The sequence below is a fragment of the Apteryx rowi genome, unplaced genomic scaffold (assembly GCF_003343035.1).
Source record: "Apteryx rowi isolate R43461 unplaced genomic scaffold, aptRow1 scaffold_232, whole genome shotgun sequence".
NCBI lineage: Eukaryota > Metazoa > Chordata > Aves > Apterygiformes > Apterygidae > Apteryx > Apteryx rowi.
The window spans coordinates 267,447-294,553 of NW_020448664.1; the positions used below are offsets into that span (position 1 = coordinate 267,447).

A 27,107-nucleotide genomic window follows, 5' to 3' on the forward strand; every position below is an offset into this window, starting at 1 on the left:
GGGAATTTCAAACTCATTGAAAATCTCAACTGTTTGAATACTTAACATTCTGAAAGTCTGCTAAGAAAACAGAGAGTGCAGAGGGGTGTTTTGTAATAAAAAGGGTATGTGAGGTCTTTTTTCCTGTCGATGCAATCTGAACAGGTCATCTGTAAATAGATAGGAGTATGGCAGAATTCACCCTTAAAGCTTCCCATATGCATACTGCAATGAATCACAACCATGGTTTGACCAATTGGGATTTCCAACCCCCTTTTTCCTGGAAGTAGTTGGGGGGTTAAAATGATTGGAGTGTTGTTTCTCTCATTGACTCAGCAAGTTGTTTTGGATGCTCTCTAAAAATGTATTTGTGAGATTTAGGTAATTATATTTTTATTTAAAAAAAGAACATGAAAAAATTAAAGACATTTTTGAGCAGTAACATCTGTATTAATGCTAAAAGAGAAAAAATATATATTAATGTCTTAAAATATTTACAAGCAAACAGTGGATCACTCTTTGCTGTTTCATTTGTCTCTACTTTTCAGTCAGGAAACATGACTGCAAAAGCAGTCTCATGCTGTTCTCCATCTTCCATGCTTTGCATTCATGCATTAACTTCCAGGTCATCTCCTGGGTTGTAAAAATTGAGGTTTTGTTCAAAGTTAAGGGCCCTCTAGTGAAACTGCCACAAAACTGCTATGCCCTTTTGACTACCATTGATACAGTTGTAACTGGAAGGTAATTGTAAACTGAAAGGCAGGTCATCCTCTCATTTGGATAAAATAAGCCAGGTCTTATCTGTAAGACTGTTCTATTTTTATTTATGCTGGTATACCTCTGAAGTCACCTCACTTGCTTATGTGCACATTCTGCATCTACGGTTGTGCCTCTGTCCTGTTGCCCCTCTATCAAAATGTGCCTTCTCTTTCAGCAGAGAAAAGCCCACTCACATATAAAGGAAAGTCAAATATTTTGTTTCTCTATAAAATTTTTTGATGACTACTTTTGTAAATAATACATCTTCTAAGGCTGTATTAGTAAAGAGAATGTTTTCAGTGGTTATTTTCAGAGCAATTCAATTTAGGAATAAAGGTATATATACTATCTTAATAGTGACATTTTAATATACTTAATATAGTCCAATTAGAAGGATTTTTTTTAAATTTTCATAAAGCAGCAAGCCATGCTAAAAAGTCATATTATTACAAATGTGAAATAATGGAGACTTGCTATGAATGGCACTTCAGTATTGACTTATGCATTGAAAAGTTGTAGACTATTCTAAGTTAACCAAGATAATTAAGGCTCGGCAAAGTGACAGGAAAATTCAGTCTCTGTGATCTGCTGACTGAGCTATACTCTTAGTACTTACAGACTTACTAGAACCCCTTGAAAGAGTCACAGTCTTGTATTACATGATTGGTTATACTTTTCTTTAAAATGTTTATGGATGAATGTAATGCGCTCTATTACATCTCATTGGAACAGCTTGAATCACGTCACTGCATTAGGGGAAGAGAGGATCTTGCTTTGGAGAAAGTGCAGCAGAGGTCAATAAGAAGCTCTTGAATCTAAAAGTTAGGGAATTGTTCATGTTGAGACGAGGAAAATTTAATTATGACTGGATTTTATACAAATGTATGAAATTGAAGCATGAATTCTCCTTTGATATGGCATTATAGAATGTCTGATTTTTTCACACTTGTGCAGAATTAACAGAGGATATAGTTTAAGCATTATGAAATTAGAGGTATGAAGGTAAAATGCATTTTTGTTTAAGGTTTTGTTTAAGGTTTTGTTTAACATTATTAGAGAAAATACTGAAGATTCCAACTGGAAATACATTTATATTATTTTATTAGAAAGAAAGGTGTTTTGTGATTAAAATCAAGCATGTTAAGAACATGAAAAAAGACTGCCTGATCCCTAGTGCAATATTTTTTCCTGTTCCAGGGTCTAGCACTGGCCTCGGAAGGGGATGGTTGTTACTTCATACTAAGAGCATTTGATCATGCCCGTAACTCTTTTGAAGATATGGTATCATTGGTATAATGTATTTTTTACACCAAAGAGGAAAAACAAGTTCACTTGCCATTCTTTTGAGTGTTGATTTTTCTGTGCACTCTGTGATCTGGTTTTATATGGAGATTCTCAGCCCTGTAGCTTTCTGAACAGGATTTGTCATTTTTTGTTACCCCTAACATTTTAGAAGACTACATTTTAGGACAAGAGTATGCAATTGTAATTGTTTAACTTTTCAGTAGTAGGAGTTGATATTTGTGGGTATAGCGTATGCAGGCATTTAAGATGAATGCTGGCATTAAGTAGTCCAAACTAAGCAATCATGGAATCGCATACATGCACCAAAAAAAGTCCTATTCCAGAAAAGTTAAACTTAATTGCCTACAGCCTGCTGGACAGACTAGCAGCCAGCACTTAAAACTCCAGGATAAACCCAAACTAAGGCTAGTGTTAAAATTTGGCTTCCTCCTACATCAGGCTTTTTTATACAAAAGCAATGGTAAATGATTTTTCCATGCAACTTGAATCTTTTGATGGATTCTAAGTAGCTTACTGAGGTAGCCTGACTGATATTCTTAGAAAAGGAACTTAAAGGCTAAATATGTATATGTATGACTAAAACTGAAATTTGGGATACCCAAATTCAAATTCCATTTTTGTTCTTAAAGAAACCAATTTATTAATGTTTTTCCTGCTTCCTCTGATCATGAAGAACTTTGTAAATAAAGTTTCCATTTGAAAATCTGAGTTTTAATTGATAAGAAGCTAGTTTGCTGGTTTGTTTGACAAACTTGCTCCTTAAAGGTTTGATGTTGACAGTACATATTTGGAAGTAATATGAAACTAAAAGATCAAAAAATGTATATGCCAGTACTAACACTTGATAATCATTTTCTGGACAATTGTTTGTGAATCATTCTGTAATACTGCAAATTAAAATATACCCAACAGTTGCCCCAAATGAGAATTTTTTCTAGCTATCCAGTTTTCAGAGGCATGAGATGCCGTTCATGTCTTTAAAGAGTAGGTAGATAGACCCAGGATTGGCTTTTCCTGCTCGTTCTATCTATTGTTTCTGACTAACCAACCCACATCCTGTCTGATAAGAAGTGTCTGTCTCTTAAAGTGTATTTTCTGTTTCCCTTAGAAAACTGTAACTACAGCTTCTATGATCACCACTAAGACACTACCTCTCGTCTTGAAAGCAGCAACTGCGACCATGCCTGCCTCTGTGGTGGGTCAAAGACCTACCATTGCCATGGTTACTGCTATCAACAACAGTCAGAAAGCGGTCCTCAGCACAGATGCACAGAATGCTCCAGTCAACCTCCAGACAACAAATAAGGTCTCTGGTCCAGGAGCTGAGGCAGTCCAAATAGTGGCAAAAAACACGGTAACCTTGGTAAGCGTTTCATGTGTTTGCCCTGAGGAAACGTGTGTTTCTGGTTTACAAGAGGACTATCAGAAAAAAATGTAAATGAGCAGTCAGGTTTTTGCACCGGAAAGGAGAAAACTGGGGACATGTTGTGAGACTTGATTAATTGACATTGTTAAAATGAGAAAGGCATTATTATCTATATAAGTTGCTATTACTGCTTTACTTTACTGAATTAAACTAGTGCTGTCATCACCTCTGTGTAAAGTTTTCCCTGTGAGTAATTGTTAGTCATGGGGAAATAGTAATTGTATTGCCCCTACCTAATCTACGTGGTTCTGTTCTGGAAAATATCAGCTTTCTAATTTGGTAAAGGAGGTGTCATAGACTTTCTTAATTTGATCAGTGTGAGATTTCATCTTAGATTTTTTGAGTCAGTCTCTCTGTAGTGTTAGACCACACCACTTAACTTTGCTCATTACCATATCTTCTCTCATCACTTTTTCATACACAGATCCTATTTCCTTAAGCATTTGGGAAAGTGCTTTGAGTACATCTCAGTCTTTTCCAGAAGTTAGCCTGGTGAATAAGTTAATCAGCCACTTGGAAATATACGTAATATTTTGGAATTGGGTTATATGCTTCTGGGACTGGAAACTAGGCATTGTATGGAATCATAACAGGGAAGTTTTACTTCTGGAGTAAAGGTCTAGACCTTCACTAAAAGCTAATCCAGTTTATCTTTATTAAAAAATACATTTTAATAATGCTAATGGAAGTAATTTTGCTTCCTAATGAGGCTTAATTTTGTAATAAGGGTGAAGACAACTATTTGAGTGGAGTTTTTTCCCCTATTCTCTTTTCCCATGTCACTTCTTGCCCCACTCTTATTTGTCCTTCACATTTCTGCTTGGCCCTTTGCAAAATAACTTACACAGGTTTGGGGAGGTGATCCTGTTTTAAAAATCATCCATGATTTATGTTTCTATAGCACATTTCATCAACAATCTCAACATATTTTCTCAACTATTAATTAATCAATTCAAGACCTTTTTGAAGTAAGTGTTAGCATTGCAGAGGTGGTCAGAAGCACAGAAGGGTAGAAACTAAAATGGACATTTATTTCAGGGAATCTCACTGACTACTCAGCTAAGAATAGTTAGTATCTGCTATTCAGAGGTTAGTGCTATGGCAGCTCCCATGGATTTTGGGTAGTCAGGGAAGTACTCGGGGCTTCTGAATATCACACCTTAATTATTTAAAAAGAATGTCCTACTTTTGAAAATTAAGCCTTAAGTTGTGTATTTACAGCCCCTCATAGTGTCATTGCTAAAAACAGAAGAGTTGCAACTTCCAAATCTTTCCTATTTACTTGAAATGCTCTTTCATTCTTTTGTATAGCATTCCGTATGATAGGACAAAGGTTCATGGAGCTGGACATCAGAGTCTGGTATTAATTTCTGTCTGTTTTAAAAGCAATTTTTAACTTTTAAAACAAATGCAAGTTTTCATTATCTTCAAGGAAAACGGTTTGAGATTTCAGAGCCAAGTAGTTAGTACGGTTGAACTAAAAGGAAAGATACCTTCAATTTATGATCCAAGGTGTGTAGGAACTAGAAAGTAAGGCTAGCTCTGTCTTCAGTGCATTTCTAATGAAGATCCTGTTACTGTGAAAAATTATTTACAGAGTAGAAAACCAACCTAAACTGAGGAATATCAGATCTGAAAATATACTCAGCATGTTGATTTTGGTGAACAATTTCAAAGCTACTTTTCTCTTACTGAACTCTCTCTCATGTTCTTACAGCAGGTTCAGGCTACACCTCAGCCCATAAAAGTGCCGCAGTTCATCCCTCCTCCCAGACTCACTCCTCGTCCAAATTTTCTTCCACAGGTGAGTATACAAAGACCAAAAATTAGAAGAAGGAAGTTAATTATAACATAAATAGGCGATGCTTTCTGTGAACATCATTTTTGTCAGTCTTCACCAGTAAYCTTGTGGAGGAAACAGAATCCATCTGCATTAGGTTTTCAGATGACAGTAAATTGGGGGGGTGCGATCAATACTCTCATGGACAGTGCTGCTGTTCAGAGGAACCTAAACAGGCTAGAAGAATGGACCAACAGGAATCTCATGGAGTTCAGCAAGGACAGATGCAAAGTCTTGTACCTGGGATGGACTAACCCCTGCACTGGTACAGGCTGGGACTGATAGTTGGGAGCAGGAACATGTGGCCTGTGAGGAGAGACTGAGGGAACTGGGCTTGTTCAGCCTGGAGAAGAGAAGTTTTTTGGGGGATGTAACCGCAGTCTTCTTTCCAATACCTACAAGGAGGTTATTTAGAAGATGGAGCCATAGGTGCGCAGCAGGAGAATTGGAAACAATGCTCATAAACTGGAACAGGGAGGACTTAGATGAGGTACAAATAAACAATTTCTCACTGTGAGAACAAATAAGAATGGAACAGGCTGCCCAGAAAGATTGTAGAAGCTCTGTCCTTAGAGGTTTCCAAGACCCGACTGGACATAACCCTGAGCAACCTGGTCTGTATTTAGCATTGGCTCTGCTTTGAGCAGGAGGTTAGATTGAGATCTCCTAAGGTCCTTCCCAAACTGCATGAGTCTATGATTATATGATTCGCATGTGATGACCATATATGATCATATTTGCAAAAAAATGGAATGAATGGAATGAGCAAAATCAGAGTATTATCCAAGGCCTTAAATCTCTCTGATCATTGTTTGCTCTTCAGGAGCAAAATGGAAAAACAAGAAGTCTCTAAATTGTTCCAAAGTATTTCCATATTGTGACAGACAGTGACCTCTGTTTGCAGCTGAGCCATAAAACTGTATTTTGTGATTTTTTCATGGTTTGGGAAACACACTTAAAAAAATACTTAGAAGAACTATTTAATTTGCAAGAAATATGTGGCATTATGAATAAAAGTTTAAAACTTTCAGCAAGTAAAAGAAAAAGAGAGGAAAAATATAGGCTGGTATCTGAATAAGATTTGGGGATGGTGAGATCTGTTAGAATATGACCCAGTTTTCAAAGATAAAATGCAGTATGAAGTATTAAAGGTGGACAGGACAATAGAAATTAAATAATGAAAAAGACTTTATTCTCGGAGTAATGCATTCTACTTTTATGTTCTGTAACTACGTAATAAATGCAAAATTAACAATGGGCCAGAAATAAGCAAGTATTGGTGGTAGAGTATTGGAAGATTCTAGTTGGCCAAGAAAGAAAAAAGAATAGTAACTGCATTTACCTGTAGTCTTTAGAACTTTCAATTAAAGATTAATGTATAATCTTGAAAAATTTCTTGTTTAGCAAGAATGGTTGCACAGGTAATATATAGAGTTGACAAAAGTAGCAGGGACTTGCTGAAAATTTTAAGTCTTTCTTTCAGAGTGCAGTCAACTGTTTATGTATTTGATTTCTTGAAGGCTCAGTATAAAGCCCTGAGACACTTCTAACATCAGAGCCTAAGCAGTGCCTGTAAATACTACATGAATATTGGGCTTTCAGAACCAGCATGTTGATTTAGACATATATAAGGCACTTGGCAATGAGCATGCAAAATAAGTGTCTGTGCATCCAAATGCCAATTTCACAGACAGTGAATGTATATGCAAATGTTATGGATGAGTTTTATGCAAGTAGGCTTGAAAATGTGGCTTTTCCTTGTCATAGCATACTTATGACACTGTGCTAAAAAGTTACACTCTAAAGGAAATTAGACAACATTGCACAGATTAGACAGGCTGAACTGAAAGATTTAAAACCGCTAAAGAAGTTCATTTAAAATATTGGTATGTGAATCTTTTTTGTTTTCTGTAGGTTCGACCTAAACCAGTCGCCCAAAATAACATTCCTATTGCCCCAGCACCTCCTCCAATGCTTGCAGCTCCTCAGCTTATTCAGAGGCCTGTGATGTTGACAACAAAGTTCACACCCACCTCTTTACCCAACTCACAGAACTCCATACATCCAGTTCGTGTTGTTAACGGGCAGACAGCAACCATAGCCAAAACTTTCCCGATGGCACAGCTCACCAGCATTGTGATAGCAGCCCCAGGTACCAGGCTTGCTGGACCTCAGACTGTACAGATCAGCAAACCAAATGTTGAAAAACAGGTACAGATGAGAAACTGCTTAGTAATGCATTGTTTTAGCTTTATTGCTTTATGGTGTCAATTTGGAGAGGATAACAACTGTGGAGAAATTTTCAGTGGGTACTTGAAATATTCATGTTCCAACAGTAGTGCAAATTATGGAATGACTTGCAACTCTTGGGGCAGAAAGTATGGTGTTCTTTACTATAGCCTATTGGAATCTTTTTCTCATACTTCAGCGTTTTTATGCTCCCCCTACTGTCTCAATATCGGTAGTTCATAGGCAAGCTACATTCTTGAGCTGTACTAATCTCTTGGATAACGGGTACAAACTGAAATCGACATTCATTTCAAATCTGTAAGAAACACAGGAAAAATATTTTCTGTGTTTCTATTTTACAATGGTGGCCACCAGAAAGCTTAAAATTATGCAAAATCATAGGCGTCTTTAACACAACAAACGTAGGCATTTCTTCCTTGTTCCTATAATCTTTTGATTGGAGACAAAATAGTCTCACTCAACTTCCAAAGACTGATAGTTTTCCATATCTGACTTGGATTGAATGAGCAGAAGAGAGACTCTCCGGAACAGTTTCTAGAAGTTTAGTTATAAATTCTCTCTCCAGAAAAGACTTATAAACTAATACATCACTTTAGTCAGTGTGATCTAATTGGGTTGCAAGTGCAGACTCATTGCCACTCAGTTCAAGAGAAGCAATCTTTTTTTCCACTTTTAACCATTTCATATGGATTAATGTGCCTTGAAGTTATTTTCACCTATGGAGACTGTGAAAATCTTGTGCATGAAAGATATGCTCATGCTCAGTTCTGCTTACGAATTCACATGAATAGGTCTGTGTGTCCCTTAAAGCTGTTTTACGAGCTATGCAGCAATGCATGCCTTTTTCCTATGACTTGAAGTTGTACTTCTACAGTACTATACTTTTGATGCCTATTTCTTTTGATATCAGCAATATTTGTTTGCTCTTTGAATAATTACTGGCAATTCAAGAAAATGTTTGGAAAGCACACAGAAAAATTATGGTGGTTTAATTATGTATGTTTTTTCTGTATATTTTCCCTATATGATAAAGGTTGTTAAATGGAGACAAGAATTGATGTCTCTGTAGAGGTTACCTTCTCACTCAGGTTGTGGCATTGACAGATATGGCACAGGCTGAGGATTGTCATGCAGGGTTTGTGATGCCATTGCAGGGGTTTCTGCCTTCAGAAAAGAAATAAGCTTCAGAAACATCTGAGATCATAGGATTTAGAGAGGCAGTTTGAGTCGAACATAACTTTTCATGAAGAACTGAGGGACAAGAAGTACAAAGTGTGTGTACCATGGAGAATGGTTTCTGCCTGGAAGTTTTCCATGGGATGATTTTTCTTAAAGTGTTTGTTAGTTTTCCCATCTAGTATAGTGATTTCTGTAACGGAGTTAACTCTAAGATGACTTTTATTGCTTGTATGGTTGCTTGGGTTGATGGAACAGTTACGAAGCTGCTTTCTTGGTTTTGGGCATGTTTCATTCGTTGTCAAAGCAAAATAACATATCTAACATTCGTCTCATCAGATTCCTAGATTAAGTCTTTGTTAGTATACTGCCAGCTTTAAACTGTATTTTCCCTCCATCTGCTAAAGTATTTGTTTTGCTTTTTTAGTTTAACTAAAAAATCATTCTTATCACTGAATGAGCGAAACACTGTTTCTTTTCAGGCTATTAAACCACATGTGGAAGCAGAAGAGAAGCAAACAGAAAGTCGTACAGTTACTCCACCTGCTGCACCGAAGCCAAAACGAGAAGAAAATCCGCAGGTATTAGAACACATCCAGAGCTTTCTTTTAAGAAGAAAAGGAAATACTCTGTTCTTCAGAAAACAATTTTTCCCCTTTGTTCACTCAGAGCTCCTTAACTTGTAACACTCCATGCATTTCTGCTGGACAGCAGTAGCTCATAAGGCTATAGAATAGGAAATCTAAATAGATATAATGCATTACATTTTTCAGTCCTGAAATACATTGGACTTTTGAGTCTTTTGTAAGTTAGAAGACCAGAACTTCCCTTTGATAGGTCTTTCAGCCAGAAGGCTTGATTACAACACTGATTTCTATTTTTTTGAGCTTTTAGACTTTTGGAGTTACTTTTCATGCTGGACTTCTGTCTTTATTTTGATCTGTGCACTTCCTTCATTAAGATTGGAATCCTCTAAGAAAGCCATAACCCTTACAAAGCTGCAGATATAAACCAGAGTTGCTCCTAGTAGTTTGCCATTTATGGAGATCATGTTCTGCAACCAGCAGTATTTTGCTGGCACTTGAACTGTGTTGGTGTATATACTAAGAGCCAATCACACAGTCAGTTCAGTGCTGGATCAGATGTAAAGAAACTGCTTTCCTGTTCCCAACTCTGCCAGCTCTATGATCATGAGTAATTGGCTTTTCCCTATTTCTGAGCCTTAGTCTTCCCATCTAGAAAATGGGAATAATGTCTGTCCTCTGTAAAACAATTTGACGTATATGGATGAAAAGTGATTCATAGAAGCAAAGCATTATTAATAATATTTTCATTGCTTAGTTACCTGTCAACTGACTTTAAATGGTCTAAGTGAAGTAGCTCCTTCTAATGATTGGAATTGGCATGATATCTATATTTTTTTCTCTTTCTTCCCTTTAACAGAAACTTGCCTTCATGGTGTCTCTGGGACTAGTTACTCATGACCACCTGGAAGGTAAGAAAAATATCTGAAGTTGGTTCTCAAGCTCTCCGTTTCATGGCCATTCTGAATTGGAAGTACACATGCAAAATGTTTCTATATTAAGTGCAGTATTTTTTTTGCACAGAAGTGCATTTGGGATGTGCATACTTTGGATCTAACTTAGTCTCTATTGTGCATCCTTTTTTTCCCCCCCTTATTATATTGAAAGAAAGCAGTTGCTTATGCAGCTGAGATCGGTGGTTGGGAAGGTAGTATATGCTCTGTTGATTGAAAAGGAAATTTGTGACAATCCCACTGCTGTCTATTAGGCCCTGTATCTGAAAAGTTGTATCACAGATAATTTTGCTCTAACCCTCATCTGGATTTCTTATGCATTTCATGATTTCATGGGACTGTAATCTGTAAACTGAGTTGTTAGACTATAATTGGTTTGATAATTTAAACTCTGTAATCTTATACAGTGAAATACAGCCTGACATTTCAAGGACTTGCATATTTCTGTACTGTATTTATTTTTAAGCTCAACAAGGTTACCAGAGACTCTTGGGTTTAGGCTCCCACTGACGCTGACCATCAATTTAATATACTTTAGTCTTGGGATACTCTTACTTGGAGAGAGGAAGATAGCCTTTTCATGAATTAGTTGAGCACTGTACTTATATTTCTTGTCAGGTCTTGGTTTTCAAACCTTCAAAAATTTGGAATACAGCAAAGTTGCCTGTAATCAGCAGTATTGGTCTCCTGCAGAAATCTTCATCACCATCCTCACATGCAAACTGTATTCTGAGGACTTTATATGATTTCTGAACCCATTGTTTTCTAACCCAAATGCTTTGTTTTACAAGAAATCCAAAGTAAGCGACAAGAGAGGAAAAGAAGAACAACAGCAAATCCAGTGTACAGTGGAGCCGTTTTTGAGCCCGAGGTACTGACCTCTTGCTGGGGGAAGTTTGCACTTTCATTCTGTGCTTGTGTGTACTTCTGCCATGTTGTTATCTACTAAGCTGTCTCAGTTCTAACTAGACCAGCAAGCTATCATTTATAATTCAAAAGGTCATTGTAACCATGTGATCCTCAGAGTTTTTAATAGTAAATACATGGGGTTGTTCGCTTACGATACTTGACTCCTTTTTCTGCCTTTTCCCTCTCTAAAGCTGACACTGAAAGGCAGCGTGTATTACTCATACTCTTAGCAGGTCAGCTTGCATATTGGCCTGAAGCAGTCCAGATGTCAGAAAGAGTATAAAAAGCTAACCTTTCTGAAGTTATGTTCCAGAAAACAGAACAGCCAGTAATCTTACTTAGTACTATCCTGCTGTTTCTCAGCAATTCCATATAGCTGTTGCCAAAAATGTTAGCCAACTAAAAATGTTGTTTTTTCCCCTGCAGCGCAAGAAGAGTGCAGTCACGTACCTGAACAGCACAATGCATCCTGGGACACGTAAAAGAGGTGAGGTATTCTTAGACATGTCTCTCTGCTGTATGCCTCTTCCTCCATCTTGCATTTGCAGTCCCCTTGATGATTCAAAGAGCAAAACAATGAAGGACTTTACAGTAGTACATTTGTGCAGTAAATTTCCATGGTAGACAAAGATTACAAGTTCTAGGGATTAGCACAGCAGGTTTCAATAGGCAACTCAATGTTTCATTTCAGTTTCATTCTCCAGAAAAACAGATAATAGATAGAGCAAAGAGAAAGGTGAGATGTTTGAACATTATTTAGTGGAATAAAGCTGCTGTCAGGATACTGTTGTTAATAACTAAATTGTATTGTTGCTGTTGAGAAGGAGGCTATGGGAAAGGTGTCTGTGCCGTGAATAGGAGAGGAAACCTAGAGCGGGAAAAGGCTGTTCCCCAGTGGGAGTAGAGATAGGTCCTTCAAAATAAATTATTTTGAACAAGAAAACTTTCTTACTCCTACTGAGCACTTTTCTGCAACCAGAGTGCCACTTGTCCTAAAATGAAAGATGATCTTTTTTACAGGTATGCAGTGTTATTCAGTGGAAATCCTTCTGTAGAACACATGAAATTTTAGGACTTAGATTGTAATGATAAAACATGTCAGAATAGCATAGCAGAGAACTTGATACTGTTTTCTGTGTGTGGCATTGAAAATCAAAGCTAAGCTCAGCCACACATATGTGACAATCTTTCCCTAACTTTTGAGATTTTCCACGGTTCTTAAAGACTCCTAATATCTTCTCTAGTCCTGATTTTTCTGTCTAAAAAAATGTAATCAAGCATATTTAAACCCTAAGTCTCCAAAAAGTGTATTATGCAAGCTGTATATTGTATGATTAAAATCAGGGAACTGTATAAGCCATGTGCTGTGTTGAATTTCAGAATCAGTATACATGTATGTCTGTGTAGTTCAATAGAAGATTCAGGGGACTGATAGTGAAATATGTAGCTTTTCCCATCTAAGCTGTTCATTTAGATCTGACCAAGACCAGTAGTGACTGAAAATCTGACTGAAAATCTTTATTCTTTGGCTGCATTGGTATGGTCTATTTGAATTGCTGATATTAGTCCAGTTCATATAGAACAGGGGCCTGCATGAGGAATACTACAGTCCTACCTAGCACCAACCAACAACCTTATCGTTTTTTTTGGCTGCAAGGTCAAATATGCATTTGACCTGTGCTGCTCTTGAGGTACCTGTTCAGTCCAGCAGGCAATATGGCAAAACTGACACTTCTGCAGCCATGCTGTTTCTGAATAAAGGACATCAGTCTCTAGTGCCTTCCTCTAATAACCTTAAATGGATTTTTAAAGAATGATATGATGTAGGTATTATATAGAGAGAATTTTGGATCTGCATTGTGGATAAGTAAATGTTCCTTCTTCTAGTAATGATTTCTCAATTCTATTTTATAACTCAGTGTGAACAATGACTGTATGAATGCAAAGGATGGCATGTGTTTTTACTTGATACTCTCTTGGACTGTTTTTGCACACTGACTGCTAATATACTGTCTTTTTTTCTCACTCCCTGTTGTGAGCCTGCACCTTGCATCAGCACCAAATTAGTAGCACACATTTTCAACTGACAAAAGATTTGGGTGTATGCATTAGTTCTGTGATTTGAGTTAGTATAGCAATATATTAGGTGAAGAGCTTATGCAAGCATGTGCCCTTGAGAGCTTTAGTTTGATTCTGGATGCTGCTGAGCATGTCAAAAATTTCAGCCAGGGGCATCACTATCAGAAATCTGTTTCCAAGGACATGCTTAGTTCTGGAACATATCCAGACCTTAAATGCAAGGTTTAGCATGTTAATAGGTATAGGCTGGCAATCTGTAAAATGTAGAGTCTGAGGAATTTTCCTTGGTTCTAACACCTATAGTGTTCACAGATCCATGGACTTCCCTGCAGAAGGGAGGCAAAAACGGTGGTTACATATTGTTTTTTGCTGTCTTGCTTTGCATACATAATTTTATGAAGACTGTTACAAACACATTTTGCACTTCTGCTAGTTTACAGGAGCATATAGGAGTTGTGCAAAATCAAACATACTTGACTGAAAGAATTAAGAAAGAATATTAGATTGGGGAAAAGGTTACAGTGGAAGCTTGTAGAGTTACAACTGGTAGTGCTGGGGTTATGAGTCACACAATAGGACCTGTTCTTGAGATGGTTGCTATAAGCCTAGCTTAAAAGATGTGCCAGTAGGGTAGAAAGTGCTGATCTGTGGGTGAGTGGGTTTAAAAAAAGGGGAAAGGAGGAGGAGGTTGGAATGGTGAGTGCTGGCTTCTGATAAAGGACTTAACCTTTGTGTAGGTTTAAGCTGGCATTCGATAGATAGGGAGGTACGGGATAAAAGTAGAAAGAAGGAATTAATAGTAGTTATTGTGGCTTCTCTCTAGTTTTGGTGCCAACATGTTTTCCTAAAAACTGAATAGTCTTGTTTTTAGGAATGGAAACTGCTTTCTTGGGAGTGATTCTCTGACCCTCTGCAGAGCTTATTTTCCTTTTCTTCTAAAATACGTCTTTTAAATATTCTTCCTTGCAAAATTCTACTTAAAGACTTCTAAAAAATGTTTAAATCTTTGCTTCTGTCCTTCCACTTGTAACTTTTATATTAACTTCCTCTCTGTGCTACATCATTTCCTTTTTCATGCTAGCCAATGAGGACCACTGGCCAAAGGTATGTAAGATCATTTTTCCCTTTTTTTTTCCTTTTTTTTTTTTTTTTGTTCCCTTTTGTTAATGTGTAGGTCGTCCACCTAAATACAACACGGTGCTGGGATTTGGGGCTTTGACCCCCACATCCCCTCTGTCCAGTTATCCTGACTCCCCTGAAAATGAAAAGACAGAGACCACATTTACTTTTCCCGCAGCTGTTCAGCCTGTGTCCCTGCCTAGCCCCAGCTCCACAGACGTAAGTAACTCTTGGGGAAGGGTTTACTTTTGGAAAGATACACAGAAACAGCCACAGGGAAAGCTGTTGTAGATTTTTTCTTAGTCTCACTCATCATTTGTTCTGGTTCAGTGCTGTGAAACAGTCAAGCGTTCTTTAACACCCTTCCTTTTTCCTCTTACACCTATGTTCTTATCCTGTAGAGATTTTATTTAGAAGTCCATTAGTGGATCGAAACATTGGGAAGCACCAGGCATGCTAGATGAGCTCATTTCCTTTGTGCATTGTCTGAGATCCTGTCCAACTGAATTGAATCTGTCATCCATGAAAACGGGGAGAGGGGAGAATGAGAAGTATTACTTACAGATGATAGTAACAAAAAGTTGTGGTGTTTCTGTAATGAGAGAAAGGAGGGAAACCTCTTCGAACACCTCGGGCAGCCAGGAGCAGTGTTCAGAGCACTGTTTACAGAAATTCTGATGTACTGGGGAAGCTAAACACTTCACTTCTGTGCTCAGGCCACACAACCTGCCTTGAATGAAATCTAGTCATTTGGTAATGATTTATAAAGAAGCAAGTGTACTTATTTTAAATTAACTTAAAGATAAGATTTGTCACTCAAAGCACAACCTTTCTTAAGTCACCGTTATTTCATTGTTCTAATTTCTTGCAAAAATGTGATGAAAAATTTTTAAGGTCAGATGTAAACATCAGGAAACAAGTAATGGGAAAATTGAGCTGAGTTGCTGTGTAGGCCTGAAGTGACATTGTAACAAAGGAACTGTACCCTATGGTTTGAGTGAAAGTGTACTGTGACTATTCAGTATGGGTAAGACAATTCATTGCACAAAAGTTCTCAGGAGTTATAGACAATACGTTATACACTTCCAGTAACGTGTTTGCCCTTTAGTCACCACTAATTAGTGGGCACAGTTTAAAAATAAAAAGGTACTTGCTTATTTCTGCATACCAATGTTGCAGACTCCTTCTGCAGTCTGTGTCAGGGTGGTCTCTTTTTCACATATTATCACATATAACTAAGGCACAGCCATCTGAAATGGGCTTTAAGGTACAGTTGTGCAGCTTTCATCTGTGCAATTGCACCACTGTAAGTGCTCAGACTGAGTGACCAACTCTACTGACCGCTTACCGGAAGGAATAGAAGCCAGCTTCTTGCCTCTGAACTATATTTGCTCTGCATAAGTGACAGGAATAGAAATAGTACAATTGTGCCTGAGTCATGAAAGTAAATAGATGCAATTTTCTTACACAGGGAATATGTATGTGAAATTAAAAGGTGTTCTTTTATATGGTCACTTTTGAGAGCAGAGCAGTGTTTGACTATAAAAAACCCTTCCTGACAGTCAAATGAATGAGACTGTGGAACAACCTCTCAGATGGAAGATGGGGCAGCACCATCTCTGGGGACATTTAAAAGTAAACAGTACAAATGACTAGAAGACATGGTGGAGAAAACATTTTTTGCATTGGCCCCAAGAAAAAGGTTGGGTAATGTGGTAGGTCTTTTCCATCTCCTGACTTGTGTGTGTGTACTGTTGGGTCTTTTTCCCACTCCGTAAGAACTCTCAAAAGAGTTTAATGTGATATTGTCCTATTTTCTGCAGTGCCTGTCTACAGCAGGCTAAATCAAAAGTGGAGAACTTTTGTAGGGTTTCAATTTAGTTCAGAATGTCCTCAGCTTGAGGAATTTGGTTAGTATTTAAGCATAGGTTTGGGATTATTTGATATTAATTAATTAATGAAAATAGAAATATTTTTGAGGAGACAGTGGAAGATTACACAGTAGATAGTTAATATTCTCTTACCTGAGCATACTATAATATAGTACAGTAGCACTCTTTCCCCTTCAGAATAATATACACATCTCCTTTAAAATGTTTCCAGACAAGTCATTTCGTTTATGCGTAAGCAACAGCAGTATTAAAGCATTAACATTTTTGTGGTTTTAATATTTTGAAAGAATTTAATCCCAAAGTTCCATATTCTCCATCAGTTGAGCTAATGCTGTAGTTAGACTTTTCAGCAATGTTTGTTTTTGAATTCCATATAAAATAAAATACATATAAAAGCAGAAAACATATTTCAAAGTCCTCATCAAAACAGTATTTCAGATTTTTTTTGTTAACAAAATTTGAACTTTCAGAGACAGCAAAATAGCAGAAGGGAAGTAAATATGAGGTCAATTCTTCTGTCGTTACATGTTATAGTCCTTAGTAACTTAATCAGTGGGAGAGGAATGGTCTCCCATTGCCAGCGCTGAGCTGGAAGGCAGTCTTCTGTTTATATGTTCTCATAAAATTTCTGTATAAGCTTGTGCAGTCACATCCCTTCCTTGTGATTCAGTTTCCCCCATTTATACATTTGGCATAGTGCTTCCTTTGCCCATCTGAGTGTTGAGAACTTAGCAATATTTATAAAAGGCTTTAGGATCCTTGGTTGGAAAAGTGCTGCATAATGCTCTTTATTTAAAAACCAGCAGTATGAGTGGTGCCAGAGATGAAGACAAAGGAAAATTAGGTCCTTTTCATCTAAGGAGCTTGCAGCTTAATTAGATGTACAATACATTATACACTGAGATACTCATGCCACGGTTTATGGATTTGTTAAAGTAGCAGAAGGCATTAATGCCACTGAAAGGAACTGTTCCTGCCTTCCCCAGCAGTTGTTTCTCATCCCTTTAATGCCTCTTGTGTTGTGCCAGCACCAACGTTTCTGAGGCCCCACTGTGATCTGCATAAGGGAACTGACACAGCTAAAATATTGTTAGTCTTAGCCCAGATCATGACCTGGTCTGGTTTATTTTACAGCCACACACGTTCTTGTGTCAGCCTTACGCAGGGGACAGAAATGACTGCCTGGGTTGTGTAGAGAAGGCAGGATCACATCTTTTGGCAGAGAGGCCAGTTTATATCATGTTGAACTGGGTCTACACAATTAGCGGATGGTGCTAATATAGAAAGATCTGTTTGTTCTAGATAGGACGGAAAATGTTGCCTGTGGTTACGGCCTCCAGCTTTTGGGAAATACAAATTGAAAACATGACACGTGTGCCTAAGTAAAAGGTTATTTTGAAAGTCTCAGTAAAAACAATTTAGCGATTCCTCAGACAGATACAGAAGGTAACTGTAGTTTTGCCCATCTTTAGAATATTTTTATGTTCATTTTGCTGAGAAGGTCTAATTCTTATAGACTTTAGAATGGAAATTTGAAATTTAGCATTTAAATAATCTTTGTCTTTAGACAACCTAGTGAAAATTACAAATTTGGCCAAGCTCCCAGCACCAGGCATTGCAGCTCAGAGCAGCCTTCTTGCTTTTCTCCCAAATTGCCATTCTCTGAATGACAGAGGTGAATTTTGAAGGGAGGATGAAGCAGAAACTTGAGATGGGAGAGGAGATGAGGATGGAGGGGTAAAAGTTAGGACTAGAGCCTGGGAGAAGGAAGGAAGTGATGCAGTAGGCAGGGGTTGAGCAGAACTTTTTGTGTTTGCATGGCAGTTGGCTGTGAATTACTTGGTGATGTGTGATTCTCCCTCACACGGTAGCAGCACATTCACCTGGAGGATAGCAGTTGCCTTTGGCAGTTAATCACTCAGCAGCAAGAATAGTGCAAGACTCTCTTCTATTTAAAAATCTCCATCCTAGTGATGGTTCAGATCTATGGTCACAAAATGTCTTTTAATAGTAAACTTTTTATATCAAAACAAAGTTCCAACTGAGAAGAGCTTTAGAGAACATTCAGATTGCAAAATCAAGCAGGTAAAAGTTAGGAAACATCAGAATTATTATTTCCTGTGATACCTTAGTTTACTTACATCATACATGTATTTTATGGTCATCTTTATTTACATGGTCATACAAATTTTTTGGCACAGAATATTTAGTTTTCCCATGTTTTTCCAGTGTAATGTACATATAAATATAGATATTACATATTCAAACACACAGCCTACATATATTTCTAATCTGATACTGTATTATTCAGTTCTGTTGTCTAAAGCCAACCCTGTTGCTGTAAACACTGTACCAAACTAAAGAAAACTGTTTGCTATCTGAAAGGCTTTTGATTGCATTTCTCTTCTCTTGGTGCAGAACAAAAAGTGACCTTAAATCACCTTTTATACTTCTCTGTTCTGAAATTATTCTTCAGTCTTCTCAGCCTGTAGCATATGTCAGAGCAGCCTCAGTGAGCACAGAGCAGGTCCAGAAGCTGGTTAGTGGGTGCATGTCACAACATAGAATCCAGCCCCCATTATACATTAACTGTAAATAAAACCTGGGGTATTTCTTGGAAATTAAGTAGTGGCTGGGATTTTGGTAATCTCAGTTACTAATTCTCAGGAAGTGCCCTGCATTTTGCATCATCGTTTTAATCAAATAAGAATAGAACAATGGACTCGGTGCATGTGTGTTGCCATTCCAGCCAGTTCCCCAGTGCTGCACACTAACCAGTCACAAGACTTGTTGTTTTTTGACATTCTGTTGAATTTAGAAGTTTCTAAGTGTAAACTTCTAAGTGTCACCCCCTCAAGAAGCAGCTGCATGGGTCTCTCGTTTAGATCTATTTCTGCACAATGTTAGATTTTGCAGTGTTTGGTTTTTAGCATACTAATAACCCCCAGCTAGGTAACAAATGTCTTTGTTGTGTGTGGCAATCCAAAGCATCTTAACAACACATGTAATTTTCTAGAATGAAAATTTTCTTTTAAAATGTGAGAATTTTCCTCTTAAATTTTTTCTCAGGTGGCAAAAGATTTTTTTTAGCTTATATGACATTTTCTGCCTGCCTTCTTTTCCTTCCTTGTACTGCAGAATGCATGATAGAGCAACAGAGGTTTTTACCAGCCTGGTTACACAGATCACTTCACAAGAGGCATGAAATGTCACTCATTTAATTCTTCAATTAACACTGAAAAACTCTTTGTCATTAAAGGATGAAATAATACTAGAACCCAGCTCTCAATGATCCGTGGGAGTTACGGAACCGAAACAGGCACTGAAAATTCACTAAAGATTGATCCTTTACAAAACAGGACAGCAGCACTAACCTTGGGAATTAAGAGAAGAATAGCATTCCCTTCAAAGAAAAACCTCATCAGCAACAGAGGCAGAAAGTAGAAACCTTAGCAGATTGCTTGTGTGTCATTCTTCTAATATGTTTAATATTTTATCCACAGTAGAGATTAGTGCCATTTTTCTTGCCTGGCAACTTAATGCATAAGTGCATGACCAATCCAATATCATTCTAAGATGATGGAACTTATTCACACAATGTGAAAAGACAGTACAGGTCAAAATGAAACATTGCATGCACTGATATTTCATACAAAGGGAGCAGATATGTACAGTTTGTCTCATCATACACATCTGAAGATTGTGATCTTGCAGACTTTGTGTGTGTGAAACTTTGGCTGAAGTCACCTAGAACTATGTATTTGAGAGACTTCCGGATGGGGCCAAGGATACATCAAGTTGCCAGAACAGACCACAGGTGGAGAGGGGAGGGCATCTGGATGCCCCTTTTCCAACTCTGTGGATTCTAAACCATTTTTCTGTAGTGCCTTTTTATTGAAATGTCCACAAAAATAAAGGAAAACAAACAGAAGAAAACTCCAAAGCATGAGATGGGAGTAACAGGAGGAAGAGAGAGAGAAAAAAGTGACAAAGACCAGACCTTCCTTTCTGGGGAGTTAATGGCTGTAGAAAAGAATTACCTCTGATGATGATGCAATAGTAACTAAACCTACATTTTTTAAAGATTCACTGTCAGTTATGTTTTAAAAAAATCCTTAGTTAGAAGTAACTCATGGTATCCCTTCATTTTGGCTCTCAGCTTATGTTAGTGATGAAACTGCTGTCTGTAGAGAGTGACAAAATTTTGTGTCACAGCTTTTCTGGTGCAGCTTGAGGTAACCTAAGTGAAGTAAAATAATTGTCTCAGAAAATAATTATTTCTGTTTCATTTACAATCAGAACACCTTTTTCTTCCAGTTTCATTGTTAAAGGTGACCTAAATCTTTGACAGTATTCTTTTAAGTTTGATATCACTCAGTTGGGGTTTCTTACATACTGTTATTGGCAAGAGGCAGCCTCATCTGCATTCCCCAAGTGGAGTTGTGCTTACATCCAAAAATGAGAAGGGTTAAGATAGTGAGTAACTTATCAGTTTAGGCGGAAAATCAGAGGAAGGAGGGAATCTTAAATACAACAGGATATGAGGTAGCAGTTGTTAATAGAAGCTATGGTGATAAGTGTTTGCTATGACATTTTACCTTGGGAGGACAGAGGGAGTAGTGTTTCTGACATCCTGACTGGTTTTCCCATTTCACCTCCTAAAAAGGGTGTAACCATTTGGAATCCCCTTAGCAATAGTGTGTGCTAGCAAGTTTGCATTCAGCTACGATGTAGATGTCAAAGGTCAAAGTTCACTTTTTGCCTTCTCTCTCTCTCTCTCTCTCTCTCTCTCCCTCCCACCCTCACCCCTTTCCATCAATTTTATAGGGCGATATCCATGAGGATTTTTGCAGTGTTTGCAGAAAAAGTGGGCAGTTGCTGATGTGTGACACATGTTCACGTGTTTATCACCTGGACTGTCTGGACCCGCCTCTGAAAACCATTCCCAAGGGCATGTGGATCTGTCCCAAATGTCAAGACCAGGTATTGTTTGACAGACAGGGAGAGTTATATACAATGCACTACAAAGATTATTCTGAGTTAAAGAAAATAACCAGATCACTTGGCTTACTTAGATCAAGACAGCCTGACACTGAACAACTCTATTTGATCTGTAATAAGGCTTGTGTGAATTTGATCAAATTACCTCTGTTGGGAGTACCCACAAATACAAAAACTTTTAAGTCTTGCTTTTGTGCTGCCAGACTTGAGGTGTCTTATCTGTTACCCTTCTATTTTTACACTGCTTTTCTGGGGCAAAGCACACAAACTTTTGGGAAAGGTTCTCTATGACCATAGAAATTTTCTTGTATGTTTTAAGCACATTGTTTCTTCAACAGTTATAAGTATGTTCTTCTGGAGAAATAAATAGGATATTTGCACAAGCCTACCTTAATAGATTGAGAAAATACAAGCCCCTGTTTGCTGTTATAAATCAAACATCAGAGAAATTGTCTTCAATGATCTCTTTTAACAGTATCATCTATCATCAGAATAATGATGATAGGCAAATAGCTTGGGTCTTCTTCCTTCCAAATCCCTCTCTGAAAGTTCACAATTGAAATGGTTAGATTGTATTTTAATATTTCTTATCTAATTGCATTGAGATTACAAAATAAAGAAGTAAGCTTTTGTTTATATAGCCCTGACATGGAACTCCGGAAGTTGCAAAGGATTGCTGTTAATAGCAGTCTGAAGCTGTTAGCGTTCTGTCTAATTTAGCATATTGCTTGGTAGCCCATGCAACCTTCTGTTAACCAGATGGTAAAATAAGAAAACAGCCTGATATAGGATATGCTGCTCAGAAGAATGAAGATGCAAAATGCAAGCAACTTGGTCAGTAGTTGCAAATGAGGGGGGAATGTCATAACTTCCCCATTATTGCTCTTGCTTACTCTCACCTTCTCCCTCCTCTTTATGTTTCTCTGATTAGTTACCACAAAATAAGGAAAAAAAAATCTGAGTTATTTCCCTGTATAGTGACTGAGTCCTCTATCTTCTGAGTCACCTCTCTGATTTGCATATCGCAAAGACAGAGTATATGTTTTTCCTCTCTAAATAAAGTTCCTTAGGAAGGAATATGTTTCTGATCTTAAAGACATAAATGATGCTTACCTTTATAAGGAGGGTTTGGCAAGTGTATTTAAAGATGATTCTAATAAGAAAGGGGAGATAGGACAGTATCACGTTATATTAGCCAGGAAGTGTGATATTTGAATGTACAGAGTGGAGACTGCTCTGTGCCATGAGAAGTTTTCTCCCAGAACAACTAAAATCAGCAATTTGTCTAACAATGAAATCACGTTTCTTTCACCTGGCAAGCTTGACTTTAAGCTTGTGGCTAGGGAGGGAATTTTGAGAAAATGCTGGCCTTTGTGAGAAACAGGCCTCATTTGTGGGAGCTACAGTACAGTTTTGAATAATTCTTTCTCTTTAATCTCAGAACAGGTCTGCAAAGCTTCATGTTAACAGGGCTGAGACTAATGATAGCAATAAAAGAAAATCCTCTGTCTTTCTCTCTTTCTCTCTCTCCTTTTTCCATTCCTAGAGATAGGTTGTGTACCAGCTAAATGTCTATGCATTTTTCTTTCAGATGCTAAAGAAGGAAGAAGCAATACCATGGCCAGGAACTTTAGCAATTGTTCATTCATATATTGCATATAAAGCAGGTAGGAAAATGGTGAACGACACTTGTGTTTCACTTGTAATGTTGAAAAATGTTATGAGGGAGTAGGATAGAACAGTAATGCCTTTACAAAAGGAGATTAAAGGGGAAGAACCTTGGTCACTAGTAATATGAAAAGGGCAATCTACATATTTGTTCAACCTTTTGTGATGCTTATTTGTGCAGGTGAAATTTTGGGTGTGATTCAGTGTGCAAGTTGTTGAATTGACTTTAAACACAATTACACCCTTTACGTAAAGCAGATTAGAGCCTCTGTCTACAGTGTGTAACAGGAACATTTTAAATATTATTCCTTGAGATGATTAGTATTCTGTTTTGCAGCAAAAGAAGAGGAAAAACAGAAACTACTTAAATGGAGTTCAGATTTAAAACAGGAAAGAGAACAACTAGAGCAGAAGGTCAAACAGCTCAGCAATTCTATAACGGTGAGTATTGCTCTCCCAAATAACTTTGCAGTTGTGTTCTGGTGCCAGAATATAGAAAAAAGGCTGTAGAGTGAATCCATGGACCAGACCTATCTTCCACTGGATTTACTGAGAATTGAATGAGCTGTTTATTCTGCTTTTTCTAGGACCTTGGGGAGCAGGAATGAAGTATAGCCAACATATACTTACACTGGGTGACTTATGCATGATGCATACTGGTTGTATATTGTAGACACAGGATGACCTATAATGTCAGCAACCCACAGGATTATTGTCTGTGAGCAGTAGAGAAAGTCGAATTGTCCGGTGGCTCACCTCAATTTGAATGGTTGAGCCTGTGTGCATAGTAGGAGTTACAGCCTTCGTGTGTTTTCCAGCTGTTCCTAATATAAAAGTGACCATTTACTCATGAGTGGCTCTCAGGCTCTTGACATCTTGTGTTGGCAATCAGCCCTTGGACACACCATGCATACCTCTGCGTTATATTGTTAATTGGACCATGCCATACTTCTAACCAGAAGCTGTAGTTTCCACCTTAATTTATAACAATAATTGGAACATACATATTAATTTGTTGTTTTTTCTCACCTTAGTATGCAAATCAGGCTCACGAGTTGTCAGTGTAGTTTTCAGCCCCTCACTTAGCATAACTACAGAATTAAATATACTGAAATCTCTTATGTGGCAGCTTCATTAAGACTGGATATATATTTAGATTTTGGGGGGCGGGGGGTAATACAGAAGCACTTTCTGGTCTGCCTGTCTTTGTCTCTTAGAAGAAAAGTAAGTGCCCCAAGCTTAAAGACCTCTAAATGCTGACATTACAAATGAAAAGGTTGCTAGTAAAAAAGTGGTGAAAGATGCTTGTTAGCAGTTCTGGAGACTGTCATCTTCTGTTTAGTAGTAGCTGGGCATAACCTGAGCAGCACTAGAGCGCTAGTACTGCATCTCAGTAATGTACACAGGCAGGCGCAAGCCTTTAACAAGAGAGATTGACGGTAGGTAAGGAGAATTGTTTATTTTCTCTGGTCTGCTCATTGTTTATGCTTTCACTGGAACTGTCCAAAAAAGACACATTAGAACCAATTTTTGTGGTGTTTTTATGATGCCATGAGCTGCTTTTGTGAAAGCAGCAGTGTCTGGAGATCAGTGTAGATAAAAGGTTTAAAAAATGTAAGAAGGTTGCCATCTTCATGTAGGAACCTGAATGTCATAGACATAAAATAGCTGCCACCTCCTCCATTGTGAGAGTTTCAAATATAGATATCAGCAGTTTTTCACCTTCAAAACTTAAAAAAAAATCCACAAATGATATTATGTTACCCTGACTCTAATCTGATGAACTAGCTAGGATACTGCAGCTTCTAAAGAGAAAAAAGTGGCCACAAAATAAGATTTTCAAGTGAAGAAGGATTTGTTTTTCTTTTGAAATCCCCCTTTATTTATTGAGAGGAGGAAGTGATGTTCCTGCTAAAATGTATGTGAAAGCAAAGGCTGTATCCCATTAGTGGCATGCACGCACACTGTCAGCAGTCAGCTGCAGTACGATGCCTGCGTTTGCAGATCTGAGCTAAAGAAATTTCAGCAATGCAATGATAATATAAAAATAATAAGAACATATACTTGGAAGTTTTCCTTCAAAAGAAACACAAAAGGATGGAGCTGTCTGTGTTGATTTGCAGAACACCTCGGGATAAAAGGGGCCATAGCAGCTTTGTACGGGAGATTTAATTCCTCAGCAAGCAAGTGTGAATTCTCCTAAAACATAGCTCTTAGACTTGATGTCTTCCAGGCTGGGAAAGTGAAATTATAGCTGCAGTCCTTTCTAGGTGCTTACATTTAGATCTGTGATAATCCTATTCCTTCTCTTACCTTCTTTCATTCATATGAGGGTAAAGCTTGAACTTACTATTGCTTTTCTGATTTCCTACAGAAATGCATGGAAATGAAGAATACCATCCTTGCAAAACAGAAGGAGATGCACAGCTCCTTGGAGAAGGTAAAACAACTGATCCGCCTCATCCAAGGCATCGACCTTTCAAAACCCATAAACTCTGAGGTCAGTTCAGTAGCCATCTCCAATGGCATGGACTCCACTAACAATACTAATGCTGCCACCTCCACCTTAGCCCCCTCCCCTTCCCAGAGCTGCATGGTGAACTGTAACAAGGGCGATGAGACTAAATAACACAGTGAAGTAAGAAGGAGCCAAGGGAGGTGGCGGCGAGGAGGAGGAGCAAAATAACGAAACTCTAGAAAAGCAAAACCGGATTTCTTCTGGAAAGTGCAGAATTCTTTAGTTCTTTGGTTCCAGAGAGAGCGTGAAGATGCTTGTGCCAGGCGGCACCGGAGTTTGCCAATTGATCCTTCTTATTCTGTGTGTACATGCAAAGTTTGGATCATGTTACATGAATAGTGCCAGCTGGGGGTTCTTTGCCAGCACCATGCCAAGTGAAATAATATATTTACTCTCTCTATATTTTACACCAGTGTGTGCCTGCAGCAGCCTCCACAGCCACTATAGGTTTGTTTTATTTTTGTTTGGGGTGAGGAGCAGGGATGAGGGAGGAGAGCAGGTTTCAAATCCTTATTTGCAGAACAGTTTGTTTAGCTAGGGGAAAAAAATAAACAAGTCCAAAGAGCCTGTGGGCTTTTCCTGTTTCTAAACTCTCAGTACTATTAAACCAAAAAAACAGAAATATAAATTATCGAATCCCAGTGCCCAGAAGGGACAAGTCTATCAAATAAGCAGTATTTACTATTGTTTAGACAGGAGATGTATAAAAGGAATAGAGATGGACTTTTCACTGAGTAACCAGCACATGTGCAGGCTGAGGATCTACTGTCCCAACAGCTTTGGGTTAATCCTATTTCTTCACATTCGACAAAAGAAATGCATTGCAGAATTGGTTTGGGTCCTCACACTCGTGCGGAAAGCCTATATTGGGAGTGGGAAAATAGAGGGCCAGAGTGGTCAGCTTGGAGTGTTGGATGGAGGTGTCCCAAGAGAAAATGTGCATCGATTACTTGAAAATGAGGTTCCAATCCTTTTCTATATTTATAAACAACAAAAGTATCCTGAACAAAGTAGCACATGACCCAGATGTGTGAACTGAACAGAGAAATGTCCTTTTCTTTCGCTTCCTTTCTCTTTCTTTTGGTAACAAGAACTAAATAAGGAATAGAAAAGCTGTTTTTCAGGCTGACAGTCTAATTAAAGAGGTAGATGGGACCTTGCATGGTATAGATTAGAAGTAATAGTGTCAGTGAGATACAGTGAGTCTTTGTGAGTCCTTGTGTCATCGTTTTGGGCACTGTTTTTTTATGCAAGGGCAAAATCTTTGTATCTGGGGGAAAAAACAACTTTTTTAAATTAAAAAGGAAAATAAAAGATATTGAGGTCTTCCTAGTGTTACTTAAAATAAGATCAAGGTAAGAAACATTGTAAAAAATTACAAAAGTGCTATTTGTTTCCTAAACAAGTGATTTCTATTAAAAAGGTGTCAGAACTGGAGAAAATGCTGTGTACTTAGAATTTTTTAACACAGACTTTGCTTATTTATGATGACATTCTGCTGTGTTTGTGTTTTAAAATCTGATGGGACAGTTTCCATAAATTCTACCATACATGCTACTGGCTACTCTAAACTGAATCAAATCCTACAGTGCTGGATCTCATCCCCACCTGGAGGATCTGCCAGGCTTGTCTCTGCTGTTACCGCATCT

General features: G+C 37.9%; 1 protein-coding gene across 9 annotated transcripts in view; it reads left to right on the top strand.

Moving 5' to 3' along the window:
- PHF21A (PHD finger protein 21A) overlaps positions 1–26,900 on the top strand; it is a 137,333-nt gene extending 110,433 nt beyond the window's left edge. For all 9 annotated transcript variants that reach the window (XM_026065785.1, XM_026065787.1, XM_026065786.1 and 6 more), the window contains 12 exons: positions 3,152–3,406; positions 5,187–5,273; positions 7,224–7,520; positions 9,218–9,316; positions 10,179–10,230; positions 11,064–11,143; positions 11,608–11,668; positions 14,435–14,598; positions 21,099–21,254; positions 22,864–22,939; positions 23,278–23,381; positions 25,315–26,900. In XM_026065785.1, coding sequence (XP_025921570.1) covers positions 3,152–3,406; positions 5,187–5,273; positions 7,224–7,520; positions 9,218–9,316; positions 10,179–10,230; positions 11,064–11,143; positions 11,608–11,668; positions 14,435–14,598; positions 21,099–21,254; positions 22,864–22,939; positions 23,278–23,381; positions 25,315–25,569 — 1,686 coding nt within the window. In that variant the 3' untranslated portion in view covers positions 25,570–26,900. The remainder of the gene's footprint in view (positions 1–3,151; positions 3,407–5,186; positions 5,274–7,223; positions 7,521–9,217; positions 9,317–10,178; positions 10,231–11,063; positions 11,144–11,607; positions 11,669–14,434; positions 14,599–21,098; positions 21,255–22,863; positions 22,940–23,277; positions 23,382–25,314) is intronic.
- The last annotated feature ends 207 nt before the right edge of the window (positions 26,901–27,107 follow it).